General features: G+C 44.4%; 1 protein-coding gene across 7 annotated transcripts in view; it reads left to right on the top strand.

The window, feature by feature from the left end:
• PRUNE2 (prune homolog 2 with BCH domain) overlaps window positions 1-21,508 on the top strand; it is a 248,761-nt gene that overhangs the window by 174,328 nt on the left and 52,925 nt on the right. For all 7 annotated transcript variants that reach the window (XM_048218336.2, XM_048218334.2, XM_048218335.2 and 4 more), the window contains exon 9: window positions 378-1,137. In XM_048218336.2, coding sequence (XP_048074293.1) covers window positions 378-1,137 — 760 coding nt within the window. The remainder of the gene's footprint in view (window positions 1-377; window positions 1,138-21,508) is intronic.

The raw sequence follows: 21,508 nt of genomic DNA, 5'->3' as shown, positions 1-21,508 counted from the left end.
AGAAACAACCAGTCCTCCACTCCCTGCCCCCACCTCAACCCAGCCCAGCCCACCCCACCCCCACTCCCAGAAACTGCTGCTTTCGTGCAATTAACATATTTGTAAACCGAGCTCTTCCTACCGAAGTGGGTAAAAAGAGGAATTAATTGCATTTGTAATGCATGCTTCACCAAGTCCTGTATTCCAGCAGTAAATGTCTGCTGCTTGTATAATACTTCTCTTTGAGAGTGCCTGAGAAAAGAAAACAGCTCTACCAAAAAAAAAAAAAAATTCTTAAATGATCTCTCCTTAGATGGATCATTTGCAAAGATCACAAATCACATAATGTGTTAATTCAGCCTTGTTCTCCCCATCTCGCCTTCATCTTCCACTTCTAGGTGCCAGCAAGGGAGTATCAGAGTTGGAAGAAGAAAACGTAATTCCAATTAAAGAGCCTGGGCAGATAACACCAGAATACAGGGAAGAAAGGTACACAGAAAAGAATGAAGGTCCTCATGCGCTACACATGGATTACATACTTGTAAACCATGAAGAAACTTCACCCCGAACACCCGAGGCCAGTGAAGCCAGAGAAAACACATGTGAATTAGGAGAGTTTCACGCAGGTTCTGAAGAAACAGGGCTGCCAGGAACTCAGCTAGCAGGCTTCCCAGATGCCCGTCAGCCTGCCTCCTTAAATGAAAGAGAAGATGCTTCTGTAGACAGACTGTCTCCCAAAGGGGATAAGAGATCATCTCTTGAGAGTCCTGGGCAAGACCAGAGCTGGATGGTCTTGGGCCTTGGTGAGGTCGGTGATCAGTCATTGGAAGCTAGGAACTCAGGGCCTGGATGGTCTGGCAAGATGACAGAGCTGACCTCCGCTTGTGGCTTTGGGGAGGGTCCCCACATGCAGGTTCTAGGAGGAATGAAGCCTCTGGAATCTTTAGCACTAGAAGAGGCCCCTGGTCTGGGCAGCCAATCACGGAAGATCAAGAGCCGAGGCAGGGCTGGCCCAGATGCAGCTCTGCGGCAGGCTGTCACCCATGACAATGAATGGGAAATGCTTCCACCCCAGCCTTCTCAGAAACACAGGATCCTTGAAACGGAAATGGAGACAGAGTTTCTGGAGCCCAGAACAAGGAAACCGAGACCAAAAGGGTAAGCCAAAAGCTAGATATTTTTTTTCCTGAAAAACATTGTATTTGAATCTGGGGAAATGGTGAGGGATTGTGGAATATGAAAAAATAACTAGATGATGGGAGCTTTGCTTCTATGTATGGCCCGTACCATCCATACAAACAGCTGCTAGATAACCATAAAGATAATGATTTGTATGTATTTTCAGCCAAAAAAAAAAGAACCCTTCAGTTTCCATCCAGAGTCTGTACTTAGCCTTCCGATACGTACACTTACGCCACCTACTTGATACCTATATTAATCTTAAACAGCTGGAACCAGGGAAGGGCGGGCACTAACATTGTTTCATAGAGCACCAAGCAGTTTGCTCCCATTATCTCATTTAATCCTTACAACAATCCTGAGGTGATAGGTATTATTACCTTTCCTTTCCACAGACTGGTGGGGGTGCCTTGAATTAAGTAGCCAGAGTGAATGCTCTGGGATTCGAAGGTTTTTCACCTCTAGGGCCAACCCTTTTCCAGCAGACATACTGCCGATCTCACACAAAGGGCAAATCTAGTTTCATGTCATACCTGACTTCCTAGGAGGGCTAACTAAGGAGAGTACTCAGCAGGGTCAGAATCTTGGTGTGAAGCATTCACGGCCCAACTGGCTGAAAAATGGGCAACCAACCGTCAAACTAGGGATTCACTCATTCATTCGCCACATGGTGTCTGAGAATCTGCGCTGCGTGGAGCTTCTGGGTGGCCAGGGGATATATGGCAGAATGTCATGGAACAGGATGTCATCTCTGCCCTCGAGCTTCCCAGGCCCTGTTTGCACCATGAAGGGTTGTTCGTTTCTCTTCATTTGTCCTGACGGAGCCCTCTTGCTTCCAGGGACAAAAGAGCAAACTGTGACAAGTAAAGGGGGGAAGTTCATGTTTCCTCTTTAAAATGTAGTGGAAAGAAGATCTCCATTTCCTACTCATTTGGGGAGTATAAAGGACTAAGCATACCACGTACTCACTATGAGTCGAAGAATCCGGATTCCAGCCTGGCTCTGCCGTTTCGGGCCACGTATGTTGGGATTAACCCAAGGCTTAAATTTCTTCATCCATAAAATTGGTGGCTTGGGCTGGAGGATCTCAGGGCTTCCTCCAGTTCACATTTGTGCGAGGTTAATTTGCGTATTAACAGAATGTGTCCGTGAAGAGCTTTGGTCTTCACCAATTCCATTTCTCCAGGAAAGGAATAAGAAAACAAGAAGGGACAGCAGGGGTATATCGAGGGTTAGTAAAGTGCCATCAAGAGTTAAAAGCTCATATTCAAGTGCAGGTTCATAAATCCAGACCTTTTCAGTTGGCGTAATCTTCTTTCTTCCTGTCAAGCTATTTCCTTCCAGAGAGACCCCAGATCCGTTATCAGAAAGAGAGGAGCAGATGGATCGCAGCGGCCCCGCTGGGGTTGTTATAGACTGAGCTAAGGACTCAGGCAGTCTCGCGTTGGCTGAGCTATTGTTTGGCTTCTGTCTGCATTTTGCACATGCCCCGGCAATCCAACAGATGAGACTGCTCCGTTGTGCCACTAGCCCCCTTGCCTTCCAGATTTCTTTGCTCATAATTTTTCAGCTCAGCCCGTGCAGGAATGAGTTTTCTCACAATTAGGGGAGAGGGCAGATTTTCCCGGATTTGTATTACGTTTAGCCTAAATACTGTATGTGAAAGGTTCCCTCTGTGCTAGATTTGGAGAGGGTACGGAGTTGTGGAAAACAGTGATTCTCTAGGTGGGGTCCTAAAACCAGCAGCCTTGGGGCACCTGGCTGACTCAGTCGGTAGAACATGGGACTCTTGATCTGGGGGTTGTGAGTTCAAGCCCCATGTTGGCAGTAGAGATTAATTTTTTAAAAAAGTTAAAAAAACAAAATAAAATCAGCAGCCTCAGAATCACCTGGGTGCTTGATAGAAATGCAAATTACTGACCCTCCTCCTCACTCTTCCTGAATCAAGAACTCGAGGTGGGTCCAGCCATCTGTGCTTATAACATGGGCGATTCTGGTTCATGCTTAAGTTTGAGAACCACTTGTCTAAAACTTCCTCCCAACCCTCTAGTTTAAGAAGGGAGTGAAACACAGGTAAAGAGGTAGACAATAGTGTAACATGTAAATCAAAGTAGTTAATGGCCAACGTGTGTATAAATATAAATAGCTACCTACCCTGAGCATTTGCCATGGACGGGGTACTAAGCCTCCTATTACCATGGCAAGAATTATGCAAGGAAGAACACTGATGTCTTAGAAAGGTTGAGGGGCACCTAGGTGGCTCAGTCGGTGAAGCGTCTTCCTTCGGCTTAGGTCATAATCCCGGGGTCCTGGGATGGAGCCCCACATCCAGCTCCCTGCTCAGTGGGGAGTCTGCTTCTCCCTGTGCCTCTCCCCCTGGCTTGTGCTGTCTTTCCTACTCACTCTCTCTCTCAAATAAATAGATAAAATCTTAAAAAAAAAAAAAAAAAGAAAGAAAGGAAGGAAGGAAAGTTGAATCACTTGATCTGGTTTCTGGTTAGAAGGTGAAGAAGCTGGGATTTGAATTTAAGTCTTTCCATGTCCAGAGTGTGGTTCGTGCTAGTAAGTTAAGAGGGAAGGCATCTGCATAGGGCACCCTTATGGAGGAGGAGCCAGAGGTGGCTTATTACCCACCTGCATCGGGAGGCGGAGTGCCCAGGGCCCCCCGGACTTTAAAGGCCCATGTGAAACTTTGAACTTCTAAAGAGAAAAATGATTATACTCCTGTGTGGATTTTATTTTTTCTACCAGTGCAGATGTAAAATAAAGTTTTGGATTTTTTTTAGTAAAGGAAAGAGCCCGGGAAAGTAGCAGCGCCTAAGGCCCACCCAAGGCGTAATGTGGCCCTGAGAGGTGTAATTTGAGATGGGCGTTAAAGGAAGGTCATAATCTGGAAAGGCAAAGAAGAGGGTAAGAGGTCAGCCAAGCTGTCTAGGAAGAGGGAAACAAGGAAGGAAACCATGGACACAGGAAGATAATCACAGAAGCAATATAAGATAGTCCTATTTTTCTGATGAAAAACCTGGAAACGTCTTCTGGCACAGAATTTGGTCATAGGGCAGAATCAAGACTGTCCTAAAAAAAAAATATTAAAGTTTGGGCTTCAAAAACAGAAGTAGGCTGATAGTATATACAATATGACATACCATACGAACTGGCTTCTCGCCCTCCCCTCCCCCAGCTGCATCCCCTCACTCAAGTTGCCATACCGTTTTGAGAACAGCAAGCCATATTTTCAAAATGCGAGAAAGCCTCAGAAGGTGGCTTTTCTCCTTGAACTTGACTGACTGCCTCTTGTTAACAGACCTCATTATGAGTGTGGGGAGAGAAACTCTCTCCCTTGAGATTTGCAGCGCTGGTTTTGGTTCCTCAGATCCATCTTCCCTCTTCCCGGAAGCTTTGCCAACACCTTGGTCACCTTCCAGCTCTGAACCCACCAGCTCAGGATCACACGCCAACACCCGAGAGAGCGATGGATATGCCTGATCTCTCCGATGGGCTCACGAGAACATCTGCCCAGGAATCTGCACCACACACGATTTTCTTAAAATGAAAAACTGTTTGTAGGTTTCTTTTAAAGAAGGCATGGTTGCAAGAATGTTGTGTGAAAAAAAAAAGGGTTATTTGATTGTGTACTAGTCACGGTTCTCCAGAGAAACAGAACCAATAGAAGCAATAGGAGATATCCATCTATCTTTATCGAGAGAGAGAAAGGGAGAAATGATTTTAAGGAATTGGAATTGGCTCGCCCTGGTTTAGGGGCTGGCAAGTCTGAAATCTATAGGACAGGCCAGCGGGCTAGAAACTCAAGCAAGAGTTGTTGCTGTCTTGAGTCTGGAAATTCTGCAGGACAGCAGGCTGGAAACTTAGGCAGACTTGAGGAGAGTTCCTTCTTTTTTAGGAAACTTCAGACCTTGCTCCTAAGGCCTTCAGCTGACTAGACAAGGCCCACCCACATTCTGGAGGATAATTTGTCTTATGCAGAGTCTGCTGATTTCAGTGTTAATCACATCTAAAAAATACCATCCCAGCAACATTGAGACTGGGGTTTGACCCAATAACTGGGCACCGTAGCCTAACCAAGTTGACAAATAATATTAATAATCACAGGTTATCTTCAAAAGCCTGAACTAGCTGCATGCTAAGTGAACATGAAACCATTAACATTTGTAAACTCACCACCATCTAAATTATATAAAAGCGGGTTGATCAATATACAAATATAATGGCTTTCTCTGGGTGTGGAGTAAGGAAATGGCTGTGCGGGGTGATTAAATGGAAATTATTTCCAAGAGGAGGAAGTAAACTGACTCCACTTGTCTGGTCTCTTGTAGATGCAGGCAGGGGTGAGGGGCAGGGCAGTGGGAGGCAGAGAGGAGGAGGACAAGGGGGAGGTCCGGCACATGTGCTTTTGAAACAGTATTTAGAAATAACCTGATCCATGGGCACCTGCGTGGCTAGTTGGTTAAGCGTCTGCCTTCAGCTCAGGTCATGATCTCAGGGTCCTGAGATCGAGCCCTGCATTGGGCTCCCTGCTCAGTGGGGAGTCTGCTTCTCCCTCTCACTCTCCCTTTGTGCTCTTCCTCTCTCTCTCAAATAAATAAATAAAATCTTAAAAAAAAAAAAAAAAAAAGAAGAAGAGAGAACCTGATCCTTACATTTGTGGAGCTATAGCTTGTCTTCTAGCCCTGTGAGGTGAGTTATTTGGTACTCCTTAAAATAAAAATGACCTTCCAACACAATGGATGTCCTATCCCATACAACCTGCCTCTTCTGGTCACCTCTGTGCATTCTTTCTTTTTGAATTAGTAACATTGGCCTTTTTTTTCTGTCTGACAAACCGTGGGGAAAAAACTGCCTTTCCTCCCTGTAAGTGACCCCATTAAATCTTTATACAGTTTTCATAAGACCCTCTGAAACCAGACTTTTTCTGTCCAGGACTTATGGTTGAGGAATTAGTACATTGGGTCTTAAACCCATGTGAATGCTGAAAATGAAAAACAGGTAAAGAAATAATCTGTCGACTCTTTCTCTCGGAGTTGGGTAACGATATGCTTGGGCACGCAGAAGAATCAGGCTCTTGCAGCACATGCTTCCCCCTCTGTGGGTCTTGCTGTTTGGATGGGCTGTATCCCAGTTCCCAACATTGGCCCTTTCTCCGAGGTAAATTGATACTCCATAAACGACAGCGGTCCCTTGTTTATTCACGGTTATTTGGCTTTGCTCTGAACCAAACCTAGAACACCAAACTTGGCATTGACTCTGTGTTCCTTTATTTTTGTAATTATATTTGATCACTTGGTGTGTTACATTTGGTAGCGATAATGAAATATCATTCAAAGTTCTTTAAATTTGCACTTTGACTCAGGCCTTAGTCTCCTTTTGAGAAAAAAAAAATGGGTTTTTTGCATGTCTCCCTACCAGCCCCTGCTACCTCTCCACTTCTGGCCAGCCCTACCCAGAACAGACTTCAAATAAGTCTGGTCCACCCAATCACCATCTGAGATCAACAGGGCAAGTTTTATTATCCCTACTTCATAGATAAACCAGCTCAGTAAATGCACTGTTTATGTCATCCAGAAATGAGACTGTGGTAACATGAGAGCTTGAACTTCTGTCTTCTCCCTTCCAGCCCAGTGCTTGTCAATAGGACACAGAGGCCAAAACAATCATTTTTTTACAACATACTCTATAGGTTGATGTATTTCTTCCTATTCTCCTGTTGTCCCCATTGAGAAGTACATCCAATTTAATAGCCAAAATTCTCAGAGTGTTGTTTGGAGAATAAGTGAATCAGAACTCGCCTCTGACGCTTCGCTCTGTCATGTGACCTACTGAGCCCTTCCCATGCCTGAACACACATTTTACACCACGGCTAATTTGTGATGGTTACTGCCCTGTCAGCGGGCTGCTCCCCATCTGTGGTTTGTGGGGCCAACTCGAGTGACCAGCGGCCAGAGGAAGGTGAGGGAATCAAAGCCCCTCAAGGTACATGTAAGTTTTCCAGATATTTATAGATGTGGTATTTTGTGGTAAAGGATTTTCTAGCAAGAGAAGGCCATGAACACCAAGATGAGGTGGTACGAGTCAGCTGTCCCGTGGGAGGAACGCCCACAGAGGAGCCCTTGTGTGTTGTGTTGGCTTCTAGTTTGAGGAAGAATCCAAGGTATTTCTCCAGCTGGAGTGGTGAAATGTCAAAACTAATGTCAGGGGGAAAAAAAAAGACTTCCATGAAAATTGATGACATGTGAGGAAGACGAGAAGGCAGGGCTTACAAAAGCAGGATACGTCAGTCTATCAGGGACCCAGCAGGAGAGAGATGACACATTCCAATGAGGATAATTCGCGAAGTATTTAATAAACGGAGTATTTACCAAGGTGGAAGCGAAGCGTGAGGAGCTCACAAGGAATGGTGTGGTAGCTCAGGGGTAGAAACAGTACAGCTGTTATCGTGCCTAGGCCTCTCCTAGGGGCAAGGAGAGGGTGATTCCAGAACCGAGAGCAAGAATGTCAGTTTTCCTGAGAACAGCAGTGGCCTAGTGTGTTGAGGGGCATAGCCAGCCAGGGGCCTTCCCACAGGGAGGAAGCCAGAGGAGTGCAGATCCTTGCCTCCCTGCCTCCTCCCTCTGATCTCCCAGCAGGGCCCCCAAAACCAAGTGGAATTCAGAGTGGGAGGGAGCCTCCTGGGGCAGAGAGGAAGGGGGGGTTGTAAGAGTGCAGCTGACACAGCACACAGATGTTTTTCCGCACAGCTGGCCTAATTAGAAAGCAGTGGAACCTCAGCCTCTGAAAAGTGTACTGAGATCTGTGAACGTCCAGGGTAGTTCACTGTTCCTCCCAGGCATCTCTTCTTTGGAATAACTTGTATAATCCAGGGGGATCACCTAATACATGAGGATTAGGTAATATTTCTAGAACCCATCTCTGTGCCTGTTGCTTACTTGGAGGGATAGTTTTTTGTTTTTTTTTTTTTTACTAGTAATGTGATTTCTTGATGATTACTGGCCTATTCAGAGTTTCTAATTCTTCCTACATCAACTTTTCTATTCAGTATTTTTCTACAAGATTGTCCGTTTCATTAAAGTTTTTAACATTTTCATAATAAAGTTGCTCATATATTCTCTTGCTATTTTTTTAATCTGCAGTTACATTCTTCTCTCTCTAATAGTGTTTATTTGTATCTTCTTTCTTTTTTTCTTGTTCAGTCTTTCTAAAGATGGGTTCATTTCCTGATAACTAGATTTGATGTTGATTTTTTCTTATTGTTTTTTGTTTTCCACTTCATTAAATTCTGCTTTCTTCCGTTTGTTTTCTTGATATTAATTTTGCTACTGGTTCTCTTCCCGTCAGTATGCTTCGTATTCTTTCTAGGTATCTCAGAGGTCCCTCCTTTGGCCCCTGAACACCAATTACTGTTTCCTTCTGCCAGCACGTCCATATTGAACTACACGTTCATTCAGTGCCATGATGCTCATGTTTCCCTACTGCTAACTGACAATTCCAGTCCAAGAGGGAAATTGGAGACTGGACTCAATTGTCAGGCCTGGATCCTTCATCTAACATTATTGGACATGGCCTCCTTCTCAACTTCTTATGAAGATCCTGCTGAGTATAATGGCCTCCCCAAGCCCCAGGACCCTATCAGTCTAGCGCGCGCGCGCACACACACACACACACACACACACTCTCCACTTAACCTTACGTGCAGCCCTGCCCTGGCCAGCCCACATGCATCCTTCAACTACACTCCTCTCTCCTCCTGTCAACCTGGTCCTACAATCCATACTCCCCTCACTGACTTGAGTGAAGCCTTTCAAATGTAAACATCTTCCTTTCACTACCCACATTCTTAAAACCATCCAATGTCATTTTGGAATACAGTTCTGATTCTTTACTACCACCTGTAAGGCCCTATGTGTCCTAGTTGATGCTTTCATTTCTGGTGGCTAAGAGTACTCTTTCCATCAGCCCTCAGGCTTGCACACCAGACGGTTTCCAATTTGATGATTTGGCACCAGCTGTTATGTCTAGACTTTTCTTGACATGGCTTGCTTATTCTTATCATTCACTCCTCCCCAGAGAGCTGTTTCTCCTATCCACACACTGTCACACTGGGGCAGACGCTCCTGGCCTTGAATGGGCGAAGGCCCCGGGTGCTGCGACCTCTCCTACAACACACAAGAGAGACCCTCACAGCAAAGGATTGTCTAGCCCGAAGTGTCAGTATTGCCAAGGCTGAGAACCCTGCTCTTCCCACTGCCCTGTTTTATTTTCTTCCATTTATTTGTTGTTGTTGTTTTAAAGGTTTTATTTATTCATTTGAGAGAAGAAGACAGCATAAGCAGGGGGAGAGGCGGAGGGAGAGGGAGAAGCAGGCTCCCTGCTGAGCTGGGAGCCTGATATGGGGCTTGATCCCTAGACCCAGAGATCATGACCTGAGCCGAAGCAGACACTTAGCCATCTGAGCCACCACGAGCCCCTTCTGTTTATTTGTTTAGCAGATTTTGTTCTGTCTGTCTCCACATGTGAGAATGTACTCTCCAGGAAAGCAGTTGCCACATATTAGGCGCCCCAGAAATACCCCTGATTGAGCAAATGGCAAAGAAAGCCAAGTTGTTCAGACATAATTTGCTTTTAATGAAACAGATCGTTTCTGGTGTTTGCTGCTTCCTTTTCCAAGGGACACATGGTAAATGTAGTTTGGGAGTGACTTAGTTCAGACTATAACAAATTCCCATAGATTAGGTGGCTTATAGACAAGAGAAATTTATTTCCCACAGCTTTGGAGGCTAGAAATCTGAAATCAGGGTGCCAGGAAGGTCAGGTTCTGATGACTGTCTTCTCCTTGGTTGTAGACTGCCGACTTCTCATTGTATCCTCACATGGCAACGGAAAGAGCGAGAAAGCTCTCTGGGGGGTCCTTTCAGAAGGGCACTAATTCCACTCATGAGGGCTCCCCCCTCATGACCTCATCATCAAATCCTAATTATTTCCCTAAAGCCCCACCTCCTAATACCATCACATGGTGGGGGGGGGTTGGGGGTAGGGTTCCAACAGATGAACTTGGTGGGGGACACAAACATTCAGTTCATAACAGGGATACAAATCTTTTCAGATGTTGCAAAATCCATCTTTCCTCTTCTTTTGAAATTGGAGACCAGAATTACCTATCTTTAGTGTTCTTGTACTGCTCTTGGTGTAGTTCCTCCAAGATTCGTAGAGCTGTTCAGTTTTCTTAAAGCGCTGTTATCCACTTCCCTCAGCCTCATAGAGAAAAGCAGGTGCGCCTGTCAACTTTGCCTCTATCAGTTTGTCCAGAGAAGAAAAATACTTCTGCTCAGTCATCTGTCATACCATCAGCTCACGTAGCCATTGACAATATGTATCTTCAAAGACCTTTTTTATTCTTGTTTTTTTAACCTTAGTTTATTAAATAATGATTTGGATGTATTGGGTTCTCAAAGCATAATTGAAAGTCCACTGGAGAATTCGACATCTACCATGCCCTTTTCGTTTAGATAATAATCAGGATGCTACTTCTTGCATTTAAGCAGTAATTATTTTCCCTTTTTTTTCAATAATTGTAACTGCTTCGGCGCAATGAATAAAACAATACATTTACTCAAGTGCCCAGCTGACTCTGAGTTGGGACTCTGTTACCCTTGCACAGTCTGAGACAACATCCTACAAGACAAAAGGAAACGTCATTACTGAAAACAGATGTCCACATTTCCCCCATTTATTGAAGTGCTCTTTAAATTTTTAAAGGTATCTATGATTGAACTGATGACTTAATCAATTTCAATACCAGCTGCTGACTTTTAAAACAGATTATAAAATAGATTTAGCTACAGTGTCTGTTCTACGACACTTAACTCCTCCTCCTGCACCCTCCAGCAGCTTCTTTTTTTCCAGCTGATAAAGGGAAGTCCTTCTAATGAGCCAGTACTTCACAAAGATAAGATCTCCGTTTTTAGCCTTCAACCTGGGCATCCAGGGTACCACCAGCTCTAAAGCCATGATGGTATTGGCTCATCTTGGCTTTGGGAAACACACCGACACTTTTGCGGAACCTCTGCCAGTCAGTAACCCTGCCAAAGTCACACCTTCCTGATGCCCACCCCCCTTTGGTCTCCTCCATGGCTGAAAGGTAGAGGGCACATGAGAAATTATTTCATAACTGCTCATAATTCTGAAGAATTTTGTAGGCTTTTATTTTTTATTTTTTTTTTTAGTTTATTTATTTTAGGGAAAGAGCGCAAGCAGGAGTTGGTGGAGTGGGGGAAGAGCAGAGGGCGAAGGACAGGCAGACTCCATGCTGAGTACAGAGCCCCAAGCGGGGCTTGATCTCAAGATCCCTGAGATCATGACCCAAGCCGAAATCAAGAGTTGGATGCTTAACTGAGCCACCCAGGTGCCCCTGTAGGCTTTTAGTTTAAAGATAGAAAAGTTTGCTTCTTCCTCTTCTCCCTTCCCTACTGCCCTCTACCACCCCCAACAGTCATGACAAGGAGAGAAATGCCCTTCATTTTAGGAATAGGAGCTAACATTTCTTAAATACTTGCCATGGCCAGGTCCTCTGCTGAGTAATTCACTTTCCTATTTTGTTGGTGGTAGATGAATTGGAATAGTACCTAAAAGCACCCTATCGTCCTGTCATAGCCCCCTCCCCCCAACCCTGCTCCCACCAGGAAAACTAAAAGGTTATGTAACATGGAACTCTGAACAATCCAGTTCTGAGGACGGTATCCATAGTTACTTTTCACATTGACATTTTGCCTGATGGTGATCAGAAGTCTTTGGTTTGTCTGACAATATTTTTTTTCCTTTGGTGAAATGCACGCCTAGCATGTAAACTTTTCATTCCTATTTCATTTACCTTAATTATGTCAAATATTTCTGTCAGCGTTTTTAGAATTAATAATTGTATTAGTAACTACATGCACTGTGAGTCGATTTTAACCTAGGCTCTTGAAGATTTCTACCTAGATTTAGGGGTCTTTAAAATGCCAGTATTATTATTATCCACCTGTGAGTCCGCGGTCTGAGGCACCAGGCACTTTAGTAACTGATCTGAACTCGTTAATAAATAGTAGAAGTTAGATTCAAACTCTAGGACCTCTGACTGCAGAGTCCACCTGCTTTATGGCTCCACGCTCTGTCTTCCAATAGCCAGGATTTTGTGCAAACATCATAACCTTCTCTGGAACCTCCAGTTGGCCTTGTTTGTGTATCTCACCATGCTTCCAAAGTCCATTTTATTACAGTCTTACCCATGGTCCATGCAAAGAAAATAATCACGCTGCCATCTTACTGCGTGTGCTGTGAAGCTACAGGATTTTTTTTAAAGCTGTTTCAGGGGAACTAGATTCCTTCCAACCTGTGCTTTGAGCCCATTCACGTCCCACCTAACTCAGAAACAGGGGTGACAGCAGCTTTTCCGAGCAGACACGAAAATCAAGGGGGCTTCTCTGACTCCACAACCTGGATGAAAGAGTATTTGAGGTTCCCCAAGGAAACTCGGCGCAGCCCCGGCTCCATCCCCCAGCCAGAGAGCACCGGCGGTGGCCGGTTCACTGGGAGATCTGGGAGGCAGGTGATCATCCTTATTTAGATGTGCCAGTGATCACGTGACCAGAAAATGGAGGCGAACGTGTATTCCCAGCTAACTGCTCCGGAAGGGAGATGCTGAGGCGCTGTCGCCGAGCATCCTTCTCGCCCTCCGGGTAGCCAGTCTCCTCGCATCTTCAGGAGGTAGGTGGGTCCTGGTGCGGCTCTGGGAGGATCGGGTGTCCGAGGACAGATCGCAGTGGAGAGTGTCGTTCTCGCGGACCGGTCTATTGCTGCTGGCAAGTTGGAGGGGGAGAGAAGTGGAGCAGGAGGAGGAGAGGATGGGGGGCTCTGCCCAGCCCCTCGCCCCAGTGACAGCTGGCAGCTGCGTTTTCATTTTGTACCAACTCAGACTGGGAAGGCTTGTTGGTCTTTGACGCTCTCCCCTGCCCCTCCCTGGGCGATCAGGTAATTAGGGAACACAGACTGTCCAGCTCTAAACATTTTGCCTTCCTTTCTGTCTATGATGGAAATGGAGATAGAAAATCGAAGGAGGTGACAATTTGGAAACTGTTTAGGACTCTTACCTAATGGGTATTATACTGTCTGTTTGACAAGCGGAATGGCCCTGGTCCGGTGACGTTTTTATTTCTTATTGCGTGTAGTTGCCGAAGCAATGAATCTTGTAATCTTTAAATCTCACCTAAGTTCTAAGCTGCAGAAATAGGTCATCCTCAAAAATGGACTTGTGCTCTTCTCTCCCACCTTTTCCAAATCCGGAGATAAAATACGCTATGGACAGAATATTGCTATTTCACTGAGAAACTTAGTTCTATGAGAAACTAAAAATGACCACCTGGTTAATTTCAAACAAGAAATACATGGGTTATTAAATTCCTCTGTGGAAACCAAAAAAACAAAACTAGACTCCCACCTAGGAGGGATTTTAAGTATGATTCTTCCTGAGATCAGAGTACTGGTTGGTCTTGGTGGTTCAAGGGAGAGGGACAACATTTGTGTAAACCTCCCCCTTCTTTCATATGAACTTGATGTGTTGTCAGTCTTACGCAGACTGCCTTGTGAGCGAGCCCAGCTTCCAGGCTTCCTTCCTCCCGGATGGCTGCCCCAAGCCATAGAGAGAAATAGGAAGCTGCCACTGAATGAGACCGCTTCCGGATGTTCAATTTGATGAAAGCTTAAAATCTTAATTGATCATACTTGCAGAAAGTAAAATCTGGAATCATTAGATTAAAATTCCTGGTGATAAAAAAACAATGACCCATGAAATTTCTCCTAATTGATAAGAGACTTCTTACCTGGGAGGGAAACCCTGTTTTTATTGGTAAATGACACATATTCAGGATAGTGAAAACTCGGTACTTTAAAAAGGCTTGAACCTTGCTTTGCAACTCAAAGACGGATAAAACAAAATGAGGCTGTTGTCCTTTGCAGTTAGCAGTACCTAAACATCCCCAGGAGATTTTGCTTGGTAATGCAAAGTAACCTTTAACTCCTAAATAAGGTATAAACTTTAAAGATACTTAAGGATAATAAGCCAGAGTCTCCTTCCTATTAACAAGAAGCCGAATTAACTTTTTTTTCTGTGGCGAGGGCTCTCTTTGGTGTATCCCAGTGAATGTTCTTTTACATTCCATTTGGTTTTTCATTCTTGAATGGCTCTGTACTAGGGAAAGATTTAATCTCTTATTAAAGGATCATAATGCTTCCTTGACCTTTAGACTTCATACTTTGCAGCTAGCGAGAACGCAAGGTGTGGGGTTTGCCGGTAGGTTCAGGTACTCAATATAGTTTATGATAGGAAAGCTTGAGTTCACCTAGAGCAAATAAAGCCTTATTTTTTTTTCTTTTTACCTAGTCTGGAATTGCTTGCCCTTTGTTTGACACGCCAAAATCTTGTAGATAGAGGTTTAAAGGAAACAACTTCCTGCTAGAGTAGTATCTGAATTTGGGATGGGTTCTCAATTCTTTATCAATTCCAATTAATAATATAGCTGGTGGAAAGGGGCAAGGCGAAGAAGAAACAGAAGGAAAAGCAGTGAAGGACAGATCTGTCCCTGTTGTCCTGTCTGCATCAGAGTTGACCAACAACATTTGGGTGCAGGTCCCTCTGCATTATAATGGCAGGAATCGTGGGGGTCTTGGGGGGGGATAGGTGTGCAAGAGGGGTGTAGGAGAAGAGGTAGGAGTGGATGCCTCCTGTCTGAGCACCATTATCATTTGAGGGCTCCAGCAAGCCATTTGCCTACTCTTTTGATAGTTTTCTGATTCTCTGTATTGTTCTTACATCCTGAGTTTCAATTGCTAGGGTAATAGAAACTGAAATAAATCTTAGAATTCATTTTCACTCACTTCTTCAATTTACAGCCAAAAAAAAAAAAAAAGAGGGCACCTGGGTGGCACAGCGGTTAAGCCTCTGCCTTCGGCTCAGGGCGTGATCCCAGCGTTCTGGGATCGAGCCCCACATCAGGCTCCTCCGCTATGAGCCTGCTTCTTCCTCTCCCACTCCCCCTGCTTGTGTTCCCTCTCTCGCTGGCTGTCTCTATCTCTATCGAATAAATAAATAAAATCTTTAAAAAAAAAAAAAAAGAACCGTGGTTATAGTGAGGGATTGGCTCAAGGTCACAGTCAGTGTGGCTGGGCTCGGATCAGGACCAAGAGGCCTAGCTCTTGATCTTGTGTTATTTCCCTCGGCCATATCAGAAGCCTCTAGCAAAATCTAGTCCATGCGTTTGAAGTTCTCAGGGCTTAAAAAAAAAAAAAAATCTAGCAGTCTTCTATTTTAAGGATAAGGTGGCATTTCCTAATTCCTTTCCAACCCTTAAAAATTGGGGGGAAAGGTGAAAAAAATTGGGGGGAAATGTAACTGAACACCACTCTCAGAGCTTGTGCATTTATTATGAGCAAGATGCTATCCCTAAGGACTGCGTGCAATGCAAAAGTAATCAAGTGCAGCCCTTGCTCTAGTGAGGAGAAGGGGGGAAACAAATGGCTTGCAAAGGGCGGAGTGAAGTCAATTCTGTAAGAGGAGTAACCGAGTAACCGGGGAGCTCTGGGCCCTTAAAGGTGGGAGGGCCTTGCTCTTTCTCCTTGGTTGTAAAGGAGCAAGCACAGGATTCATGGATAAAGTAGATTCAGTAGTGGGGGGGCGGGGAGCGCTCCAGCAGAAGGGAATATAAACCAAGCCGTAGAGGTGTGAGACCTGTTAGCCAGACTTGGGAAACTAGGAGCTCATTTTGTCTGCAAGGTAGAGCATTTGGGGACCCACAGGGGAAATTGATCTAAACGCTGGCAATCCCTGCGGGTGAAACATAGAAGTTTGTGTTATGTGTATTGGCAGTGGGAAACCAGAGTTTTCTGAGCTGGGTGTTGTGATTGGCAGTGGACTGGCACTGGTGTGGGAGAGATGGGAGTCAAGGTGGGGGGCGGTTGTCCACCTGAGACATCATAGAGGCTAGAACTCTGCCTAGGGCGGAAAGAAGGGAGGCGATCCCAGAAGGGCAGACATGGAAGAGAGGTAGAGTGCTTGAAAATTGAGGGAGAGGTGCCTGGAAAAGAGTGGGCGCATCCGATGATCAAGTTACCATTTCACTCCCCATGACTGAGAGCCTGTAGTTTTGCTGCGCTTGATGCAAGTTAGCATAAGCAAGGAGAAGAAAGTGTGAATGCCCCCATCCGAACAAGACAGAGCCAGTTTGGGTGGAAGCACTTGCAGAAAGCGAAATCCACATCTGATTAGTCAGCATGAGGTCATGGTCGCATGCTGGCCCATGGTTTCTATGACTACACTTAGCCACTGTTACCAAGAGCACAGGCCGGCAAGGTGTCCCTACTGGGCTGGGATGTGAAGGGGATGGTGACATTTTCCTCTAGTCGTCCTCTTCCCTGCGGGGCAGTGGCCGCCTCTAATCTTACAAGGAGAGGAAGGAGAACTCCCGGTTTGAAGACAGGAATCAGGCCCAATGGTGCCCCCCTGACAAGCTCCGAGAAGATTCTGACTCATAGAGAAGAAGAACAGAATAAATCTTGATTGTGTGTTTGAGGGCTAAGGAGAAAGTGGGGAGAAATGAAACAGGGGGGATAGATGTAATCTATCCCCCTCCCTCCCCCGCCCATCCACCAGGTCCAGCCCAAACACTGCCTCTTGTCTGGAGCTTCTAGGTTCGTGGACACTATGCCCTCGGTCGGAGGAACTACTCTTGCCTCTGAAATTCACGGTTACCTCTCATGGCATTTGACTCTACTTGTGCTGTTTTGTGTGAACCTGTATATGTCTTTTCTTCTTTATCCTCTTAGATTTTCAATTCTTTAAGGGCACGATGTGTGTCTGAACCATTCTTTTTGTAATGTGCCCTCCCCCAGACTAGTTTAATGCTTTCCAAATGGTTCTAGGACCGAAATGCTTGTTGAACTCCTACCCGAAAAGAGTAGCCCCGTACACAAACTGAGAACTGTAGGGGCCACATCCATCGAAGCTTGTGGGAAGCAAGTTTGGAAACTTCAGGTGGATAAACGGGATATTTAGGTGTAGTTTTGCCTGCAGACAGAGATCTTTCAAAGTCTCTTCCAGTCCAGCAATTCAGAAAGGAGTACAGGCTCTCTGTAGGAGGATATACCATTGTCCAAACTCAACATGGAAGCCCCATTTAGAAAGCCAGCACTGCCCGTGAAGCAAGAGAACCTTTTATCCAAAGAGGAATAAAAATGTTACTTAGCAAATACTTTATTCTACATCCAACTCCCAGAAAGACCCAGGAAGGGTTGATGAAATTGGGAGTTCTGGAAATAGCTCTTCCTAAAATAAAACAGGCGTGAAGCCAGCCTAGTGTGATCTCAAGAAAGCAGCTGTGCGAGAGATAGGTTAGGAGGGCAGGTGACACAGAGATGAGAGGACAGCTGGAGATTTTTGATCCATGGGAAGGCTAGTATTGGTAAATGAAAAACAGAAAGCTTGGGATGGAACAAAACCCCATCCCCAGGCTGGCCATAGGGAAGTTTTCTCTGTGCCTTAGACTAAGTTCAGGGATGACCAAAGATCATGTCCTTGATATAAGGCCTGAGAGAAGATTTGGCAGAAAAAGGCTGTCACCCATTTTTCATGTATTTACCAGTTCATAAGCTCAAGGCTTGTTTCTAACTAGCTCAGTGGATAGGTGAATGCTCTTAGGCTGTTAATTTTATTTCCCAGTACTAACTGTTATTCACTAGCATGGAAACTAGGAAATGGGGAGTGATAGACCAGACAGAGTTTTGGAATCCCACGTAATGTATAATTCTGTGAACAACTATTCAAAAGCCTAAGCACATTTTCTCCCTAAATAGATGTGTACATTTCACAATAAAGACGTACCACAGTAAAAGAAATAGCCAATGCATCAGCTCTCCCTGTGAAGTTGGCATAGCTGTACGGTACCTGAATACATCCTCAAGAGAGTATGAAATTAATCAAGTCCCGTCAATTAGCTTCACAGAATATAATTATGCAATGCAGTGGGACATGTGTAAGTAAAGGTGATGGATTCTTTGTCTCAGTCTCAAGGGGCCTAACTTGGGCTTCTCTCTTTCCCTCTAAATCTGTCAGGCAGTAGGAGAAGGGCCTTCTAGGAGAAGGTATGAGTGGAAGAGCTGATAGGCCCTTCCAGAGCTAAGATTCTCCTTGAAACTAGGTGCGCCGGTGGAGGTGATCAGATACTATACTCATTTGCTCAAGCGGCCATCACAAAGCATCATAAACTGGGTGACTTAAACAACAACAAAAAATTTTTCCCCAATTCTGGAGGCTCAAAGTCCAGGATGAAAGTATGAGTGGGGTTGGTTTTTTCTGAGGCCTCTCTCCCTCACTTAGAGGTGGCCACTTTTCTCCCTGTGTCTTCCTGTGGTCTTCCTTTTGTGTGTATCTGTGTCCTAATCTCCTCTTCTTATAAGGACACCAGTCATATTGGATTGGGACCCACCCCAACAACCTCATCTTAACTTCATTACCTCTTTAAAGAACTTATTTCCAAGTACACTCCATTCTGAGGTGCTGGGGGTTAGAATTTCAAAATATGACTTTTGGAGGACAAAATCCAGCCCATAACAGTTACCTTAGGAATGTGATAGTGGATGTGCTGAGAATTCCTGTTGATTCCGTGATTAGTGACTGGCCCCCATACTTCATTTGTCATGCTTCCGTGTTGAGTCTAAGGGTCACTTCAGGGGTTTCATGACCATGTTAGAGACTCATAGTGACTATGGGAGGCCTAGTTTAGTCCCAAATTGTCTAATAATGGTAAGAGTGGTATTAAATATTATAATGTAATATGAAAATATTAAATAATATTATTGAATTATTGCCAAACACTTCACTCATTATCTCTTTGAGGTCTCACATTATCTCCTCTATCAAACTCAATTTGTGGATGAAGAAATGGGGTTGATACCTTTGACCCCACCCTGATAAGTTGCCTCCCTATTTATTTGAACTGGTCTGAAAATCTATGGAGAAATTCCTTGCAGGGGATTGAGATTGGGGAGGGAGTTCTGAAAGAAGTTCTTTTCAGCTTTGAATTGGGGATCTAAGGGAGTTCAGAATCTTCAAAGACATTGAAACCTTAGATGGGATCTGCAACTTTCCCCCTGCCAAGAGGTCAGCTAACCTGGATCTGTTATACCCTAACCATTGGCAAGATGGAGGAAAAGAGAACAAGAGGCAGGGATGGGGATTCGGGATTCTGTACCTGCCTGGGAGTTGAGTATTCAGCCAACTCCTTCTCCAGTTTGATACAGTCCCATTTATCTGGTTTTGCTTTTGTTGCCTGTGCTTTTGGTGTCATATCCAAGAAATCATTGCCAAATCCAGTGTCCTGAAGCTTTTCCCCCTGTGTTTTCTTCTAGGAGTTTTATAGGTTTAGGTCTTTCCATTTAGGTCCTTAATCCCTTTTGAGTTAATTTTTTGTACATGGTATAAAGTAGGGGGCCATCTTCATTCTTTTGCTTGTGGATATCCAATTTTCCCAGCACCATTGTTTGAAGAGACTGTTCTTTCCCTATTGTGTCAGTCTTGTTATTCCTGTCAAAAATCATTTGAGCAGGGGTGCCTGGCTCAGTCTGTAGGGCATATGACTCTTGATCTCGGGGTTGTGAGTTTGAGCCCCACTTGGGTGTTGCGTAGAGATTACTTAAAATTTTTTTAAAGAATCATTGACCGTAGATGCGTGGGTATATTTCTGGATTCTCTGATCTGTTCCATTGATTTATATTTCTGTCTTTATGTTGGCACCATACCGTTCTGATTACTATAGCTTTGTAATAAGTTTTGAAGTCAGAGAGTATGAGACCTCCAACTTTGTTCTTCTTTTTCAGGATTGTTTTGACTATTTGATGTCTCTTGAAATTCCACATGAATTTTAGGATAGATTTTTCTATTTCTGAAAAAAAAAATGCTCTTGGGATCCAGGACACCTGCTTTAGAAAACCACTTTTCTATGATAACTTTTAGCAAAATTACTGAAATAATAACAACAGCAATCTCTAACCCTCTGTAGCATCAACTGTGATATGCCAAGCAGTGTTTTCTATCCTTACCTAAATCAACTCATTTAATCTTGACAATCCCCTATGTAAGTAGTGTTACCTTCCCATTTATACATAAGGAAACTGGGGCACACAGGAATTCTGTAACTTGCCTAAGGTCACAGATTTTTTTTAAATTAAAGTAGAATTAACATGCATTGTTTATTAGTTTCAGGTGTGCAATGTAATAATTTAATATTTCCAAGCATTACTCAGCGCTCATCACAGTAAGTGTGCCCTTCATCCCTTTAATCCATTTCACTCATCACCTCCCCCAGCAACTATACCCGTTTGTTCTCTGTATTTAAGAGTCTATTTTTTTGTTTGTCTCTTTTTTCTTTGTTCATTTGTTTTGTTTGTTCAATTCCGCATATGAGTGAAATCATAGATACTTGTCTTTGACCAACTTAATTTTGCTTCGTGGGATATCCTCTAGGACCATCCATGTTGTCACAAATGGCAAGATGTCATTCTTTTTTTTTTTTTTAAGATTTTATTTATTTATTCGACAGAGATAGAGACAGCCAGCGAGAGAGGGAACACAAGCAGGGGGAGTGGGAGAGGAAGAAGCAGGCTCATAGCGGAGGAGCCTGATGTGGGGCTCGATCCCATAACGCCGGGATCACGCCCTGACCCAAAGGCAGACGCTTAACCGCTGTGCCACCCAGGCGCCCCAAGATGTCATTCTTTTTGATGGCTGAGTAATACTTCATTTATATATATGAAGATCCCATTTCAAAAGGTCAGAGGCAGGGTTCCAAGGCAGGCTGCCTCAGCTGCTAGTGTGGGAGAAGATCAGCTCTGACAGAGCAGTTCATGTGCATTTGCTAGGCTCTTGGTAGATGCAGTCCAAGATGTGTGGAGAGGCCCACATATCGTGCTGGGTTAGGTCTCAGAGCTGGGCTTCTGAAATTTTGTTCTGCATGAACATATTGAGAGAGAGGAGAGAGTTAAAAGGAAAGGAAAAGAAAAGAAAGGTTCCTTGGTTTACCTTTGTGAGGTAAACAAAATCAAACAGATTTCTTTTCTGTAGGCCAGCTCAGAATCTATGACAGGTTCACATGCCTTATAAAGTCTCCAAAGGAGGATATAATCTATGGTGTTTCCCAAACTTACCTGGCACAAAGCCCTTCTGCATAGATCCATGGAATCTCTTCTGTGGGCACAGGCTTTGGGAAGCAGTGGCTTAAAAAAAATGACAGAAAGTGGCCCTTCTGTGTCTCTTTCG

Source organism: Ursus arctos, unplaced genomic scaffold (assembly GCF_023065955.2).
Source record: "Ursus arctos isolate Adak ecotype North America unplaced genomic scaffold, UrsArc2.0 scaffold_33, whole genome shotgun sequence".
In the NCBI taxonomy this organism is placed as follows: domain Eukaryota; kingdom Metazoa; phylum Chordata; class Mammalia; order Carnivora; family Ursidae; genus Ursus; species Ursus arctos.
This window is presented reverse-complemented; position numbering and strand designations above follow the sequence as displayed.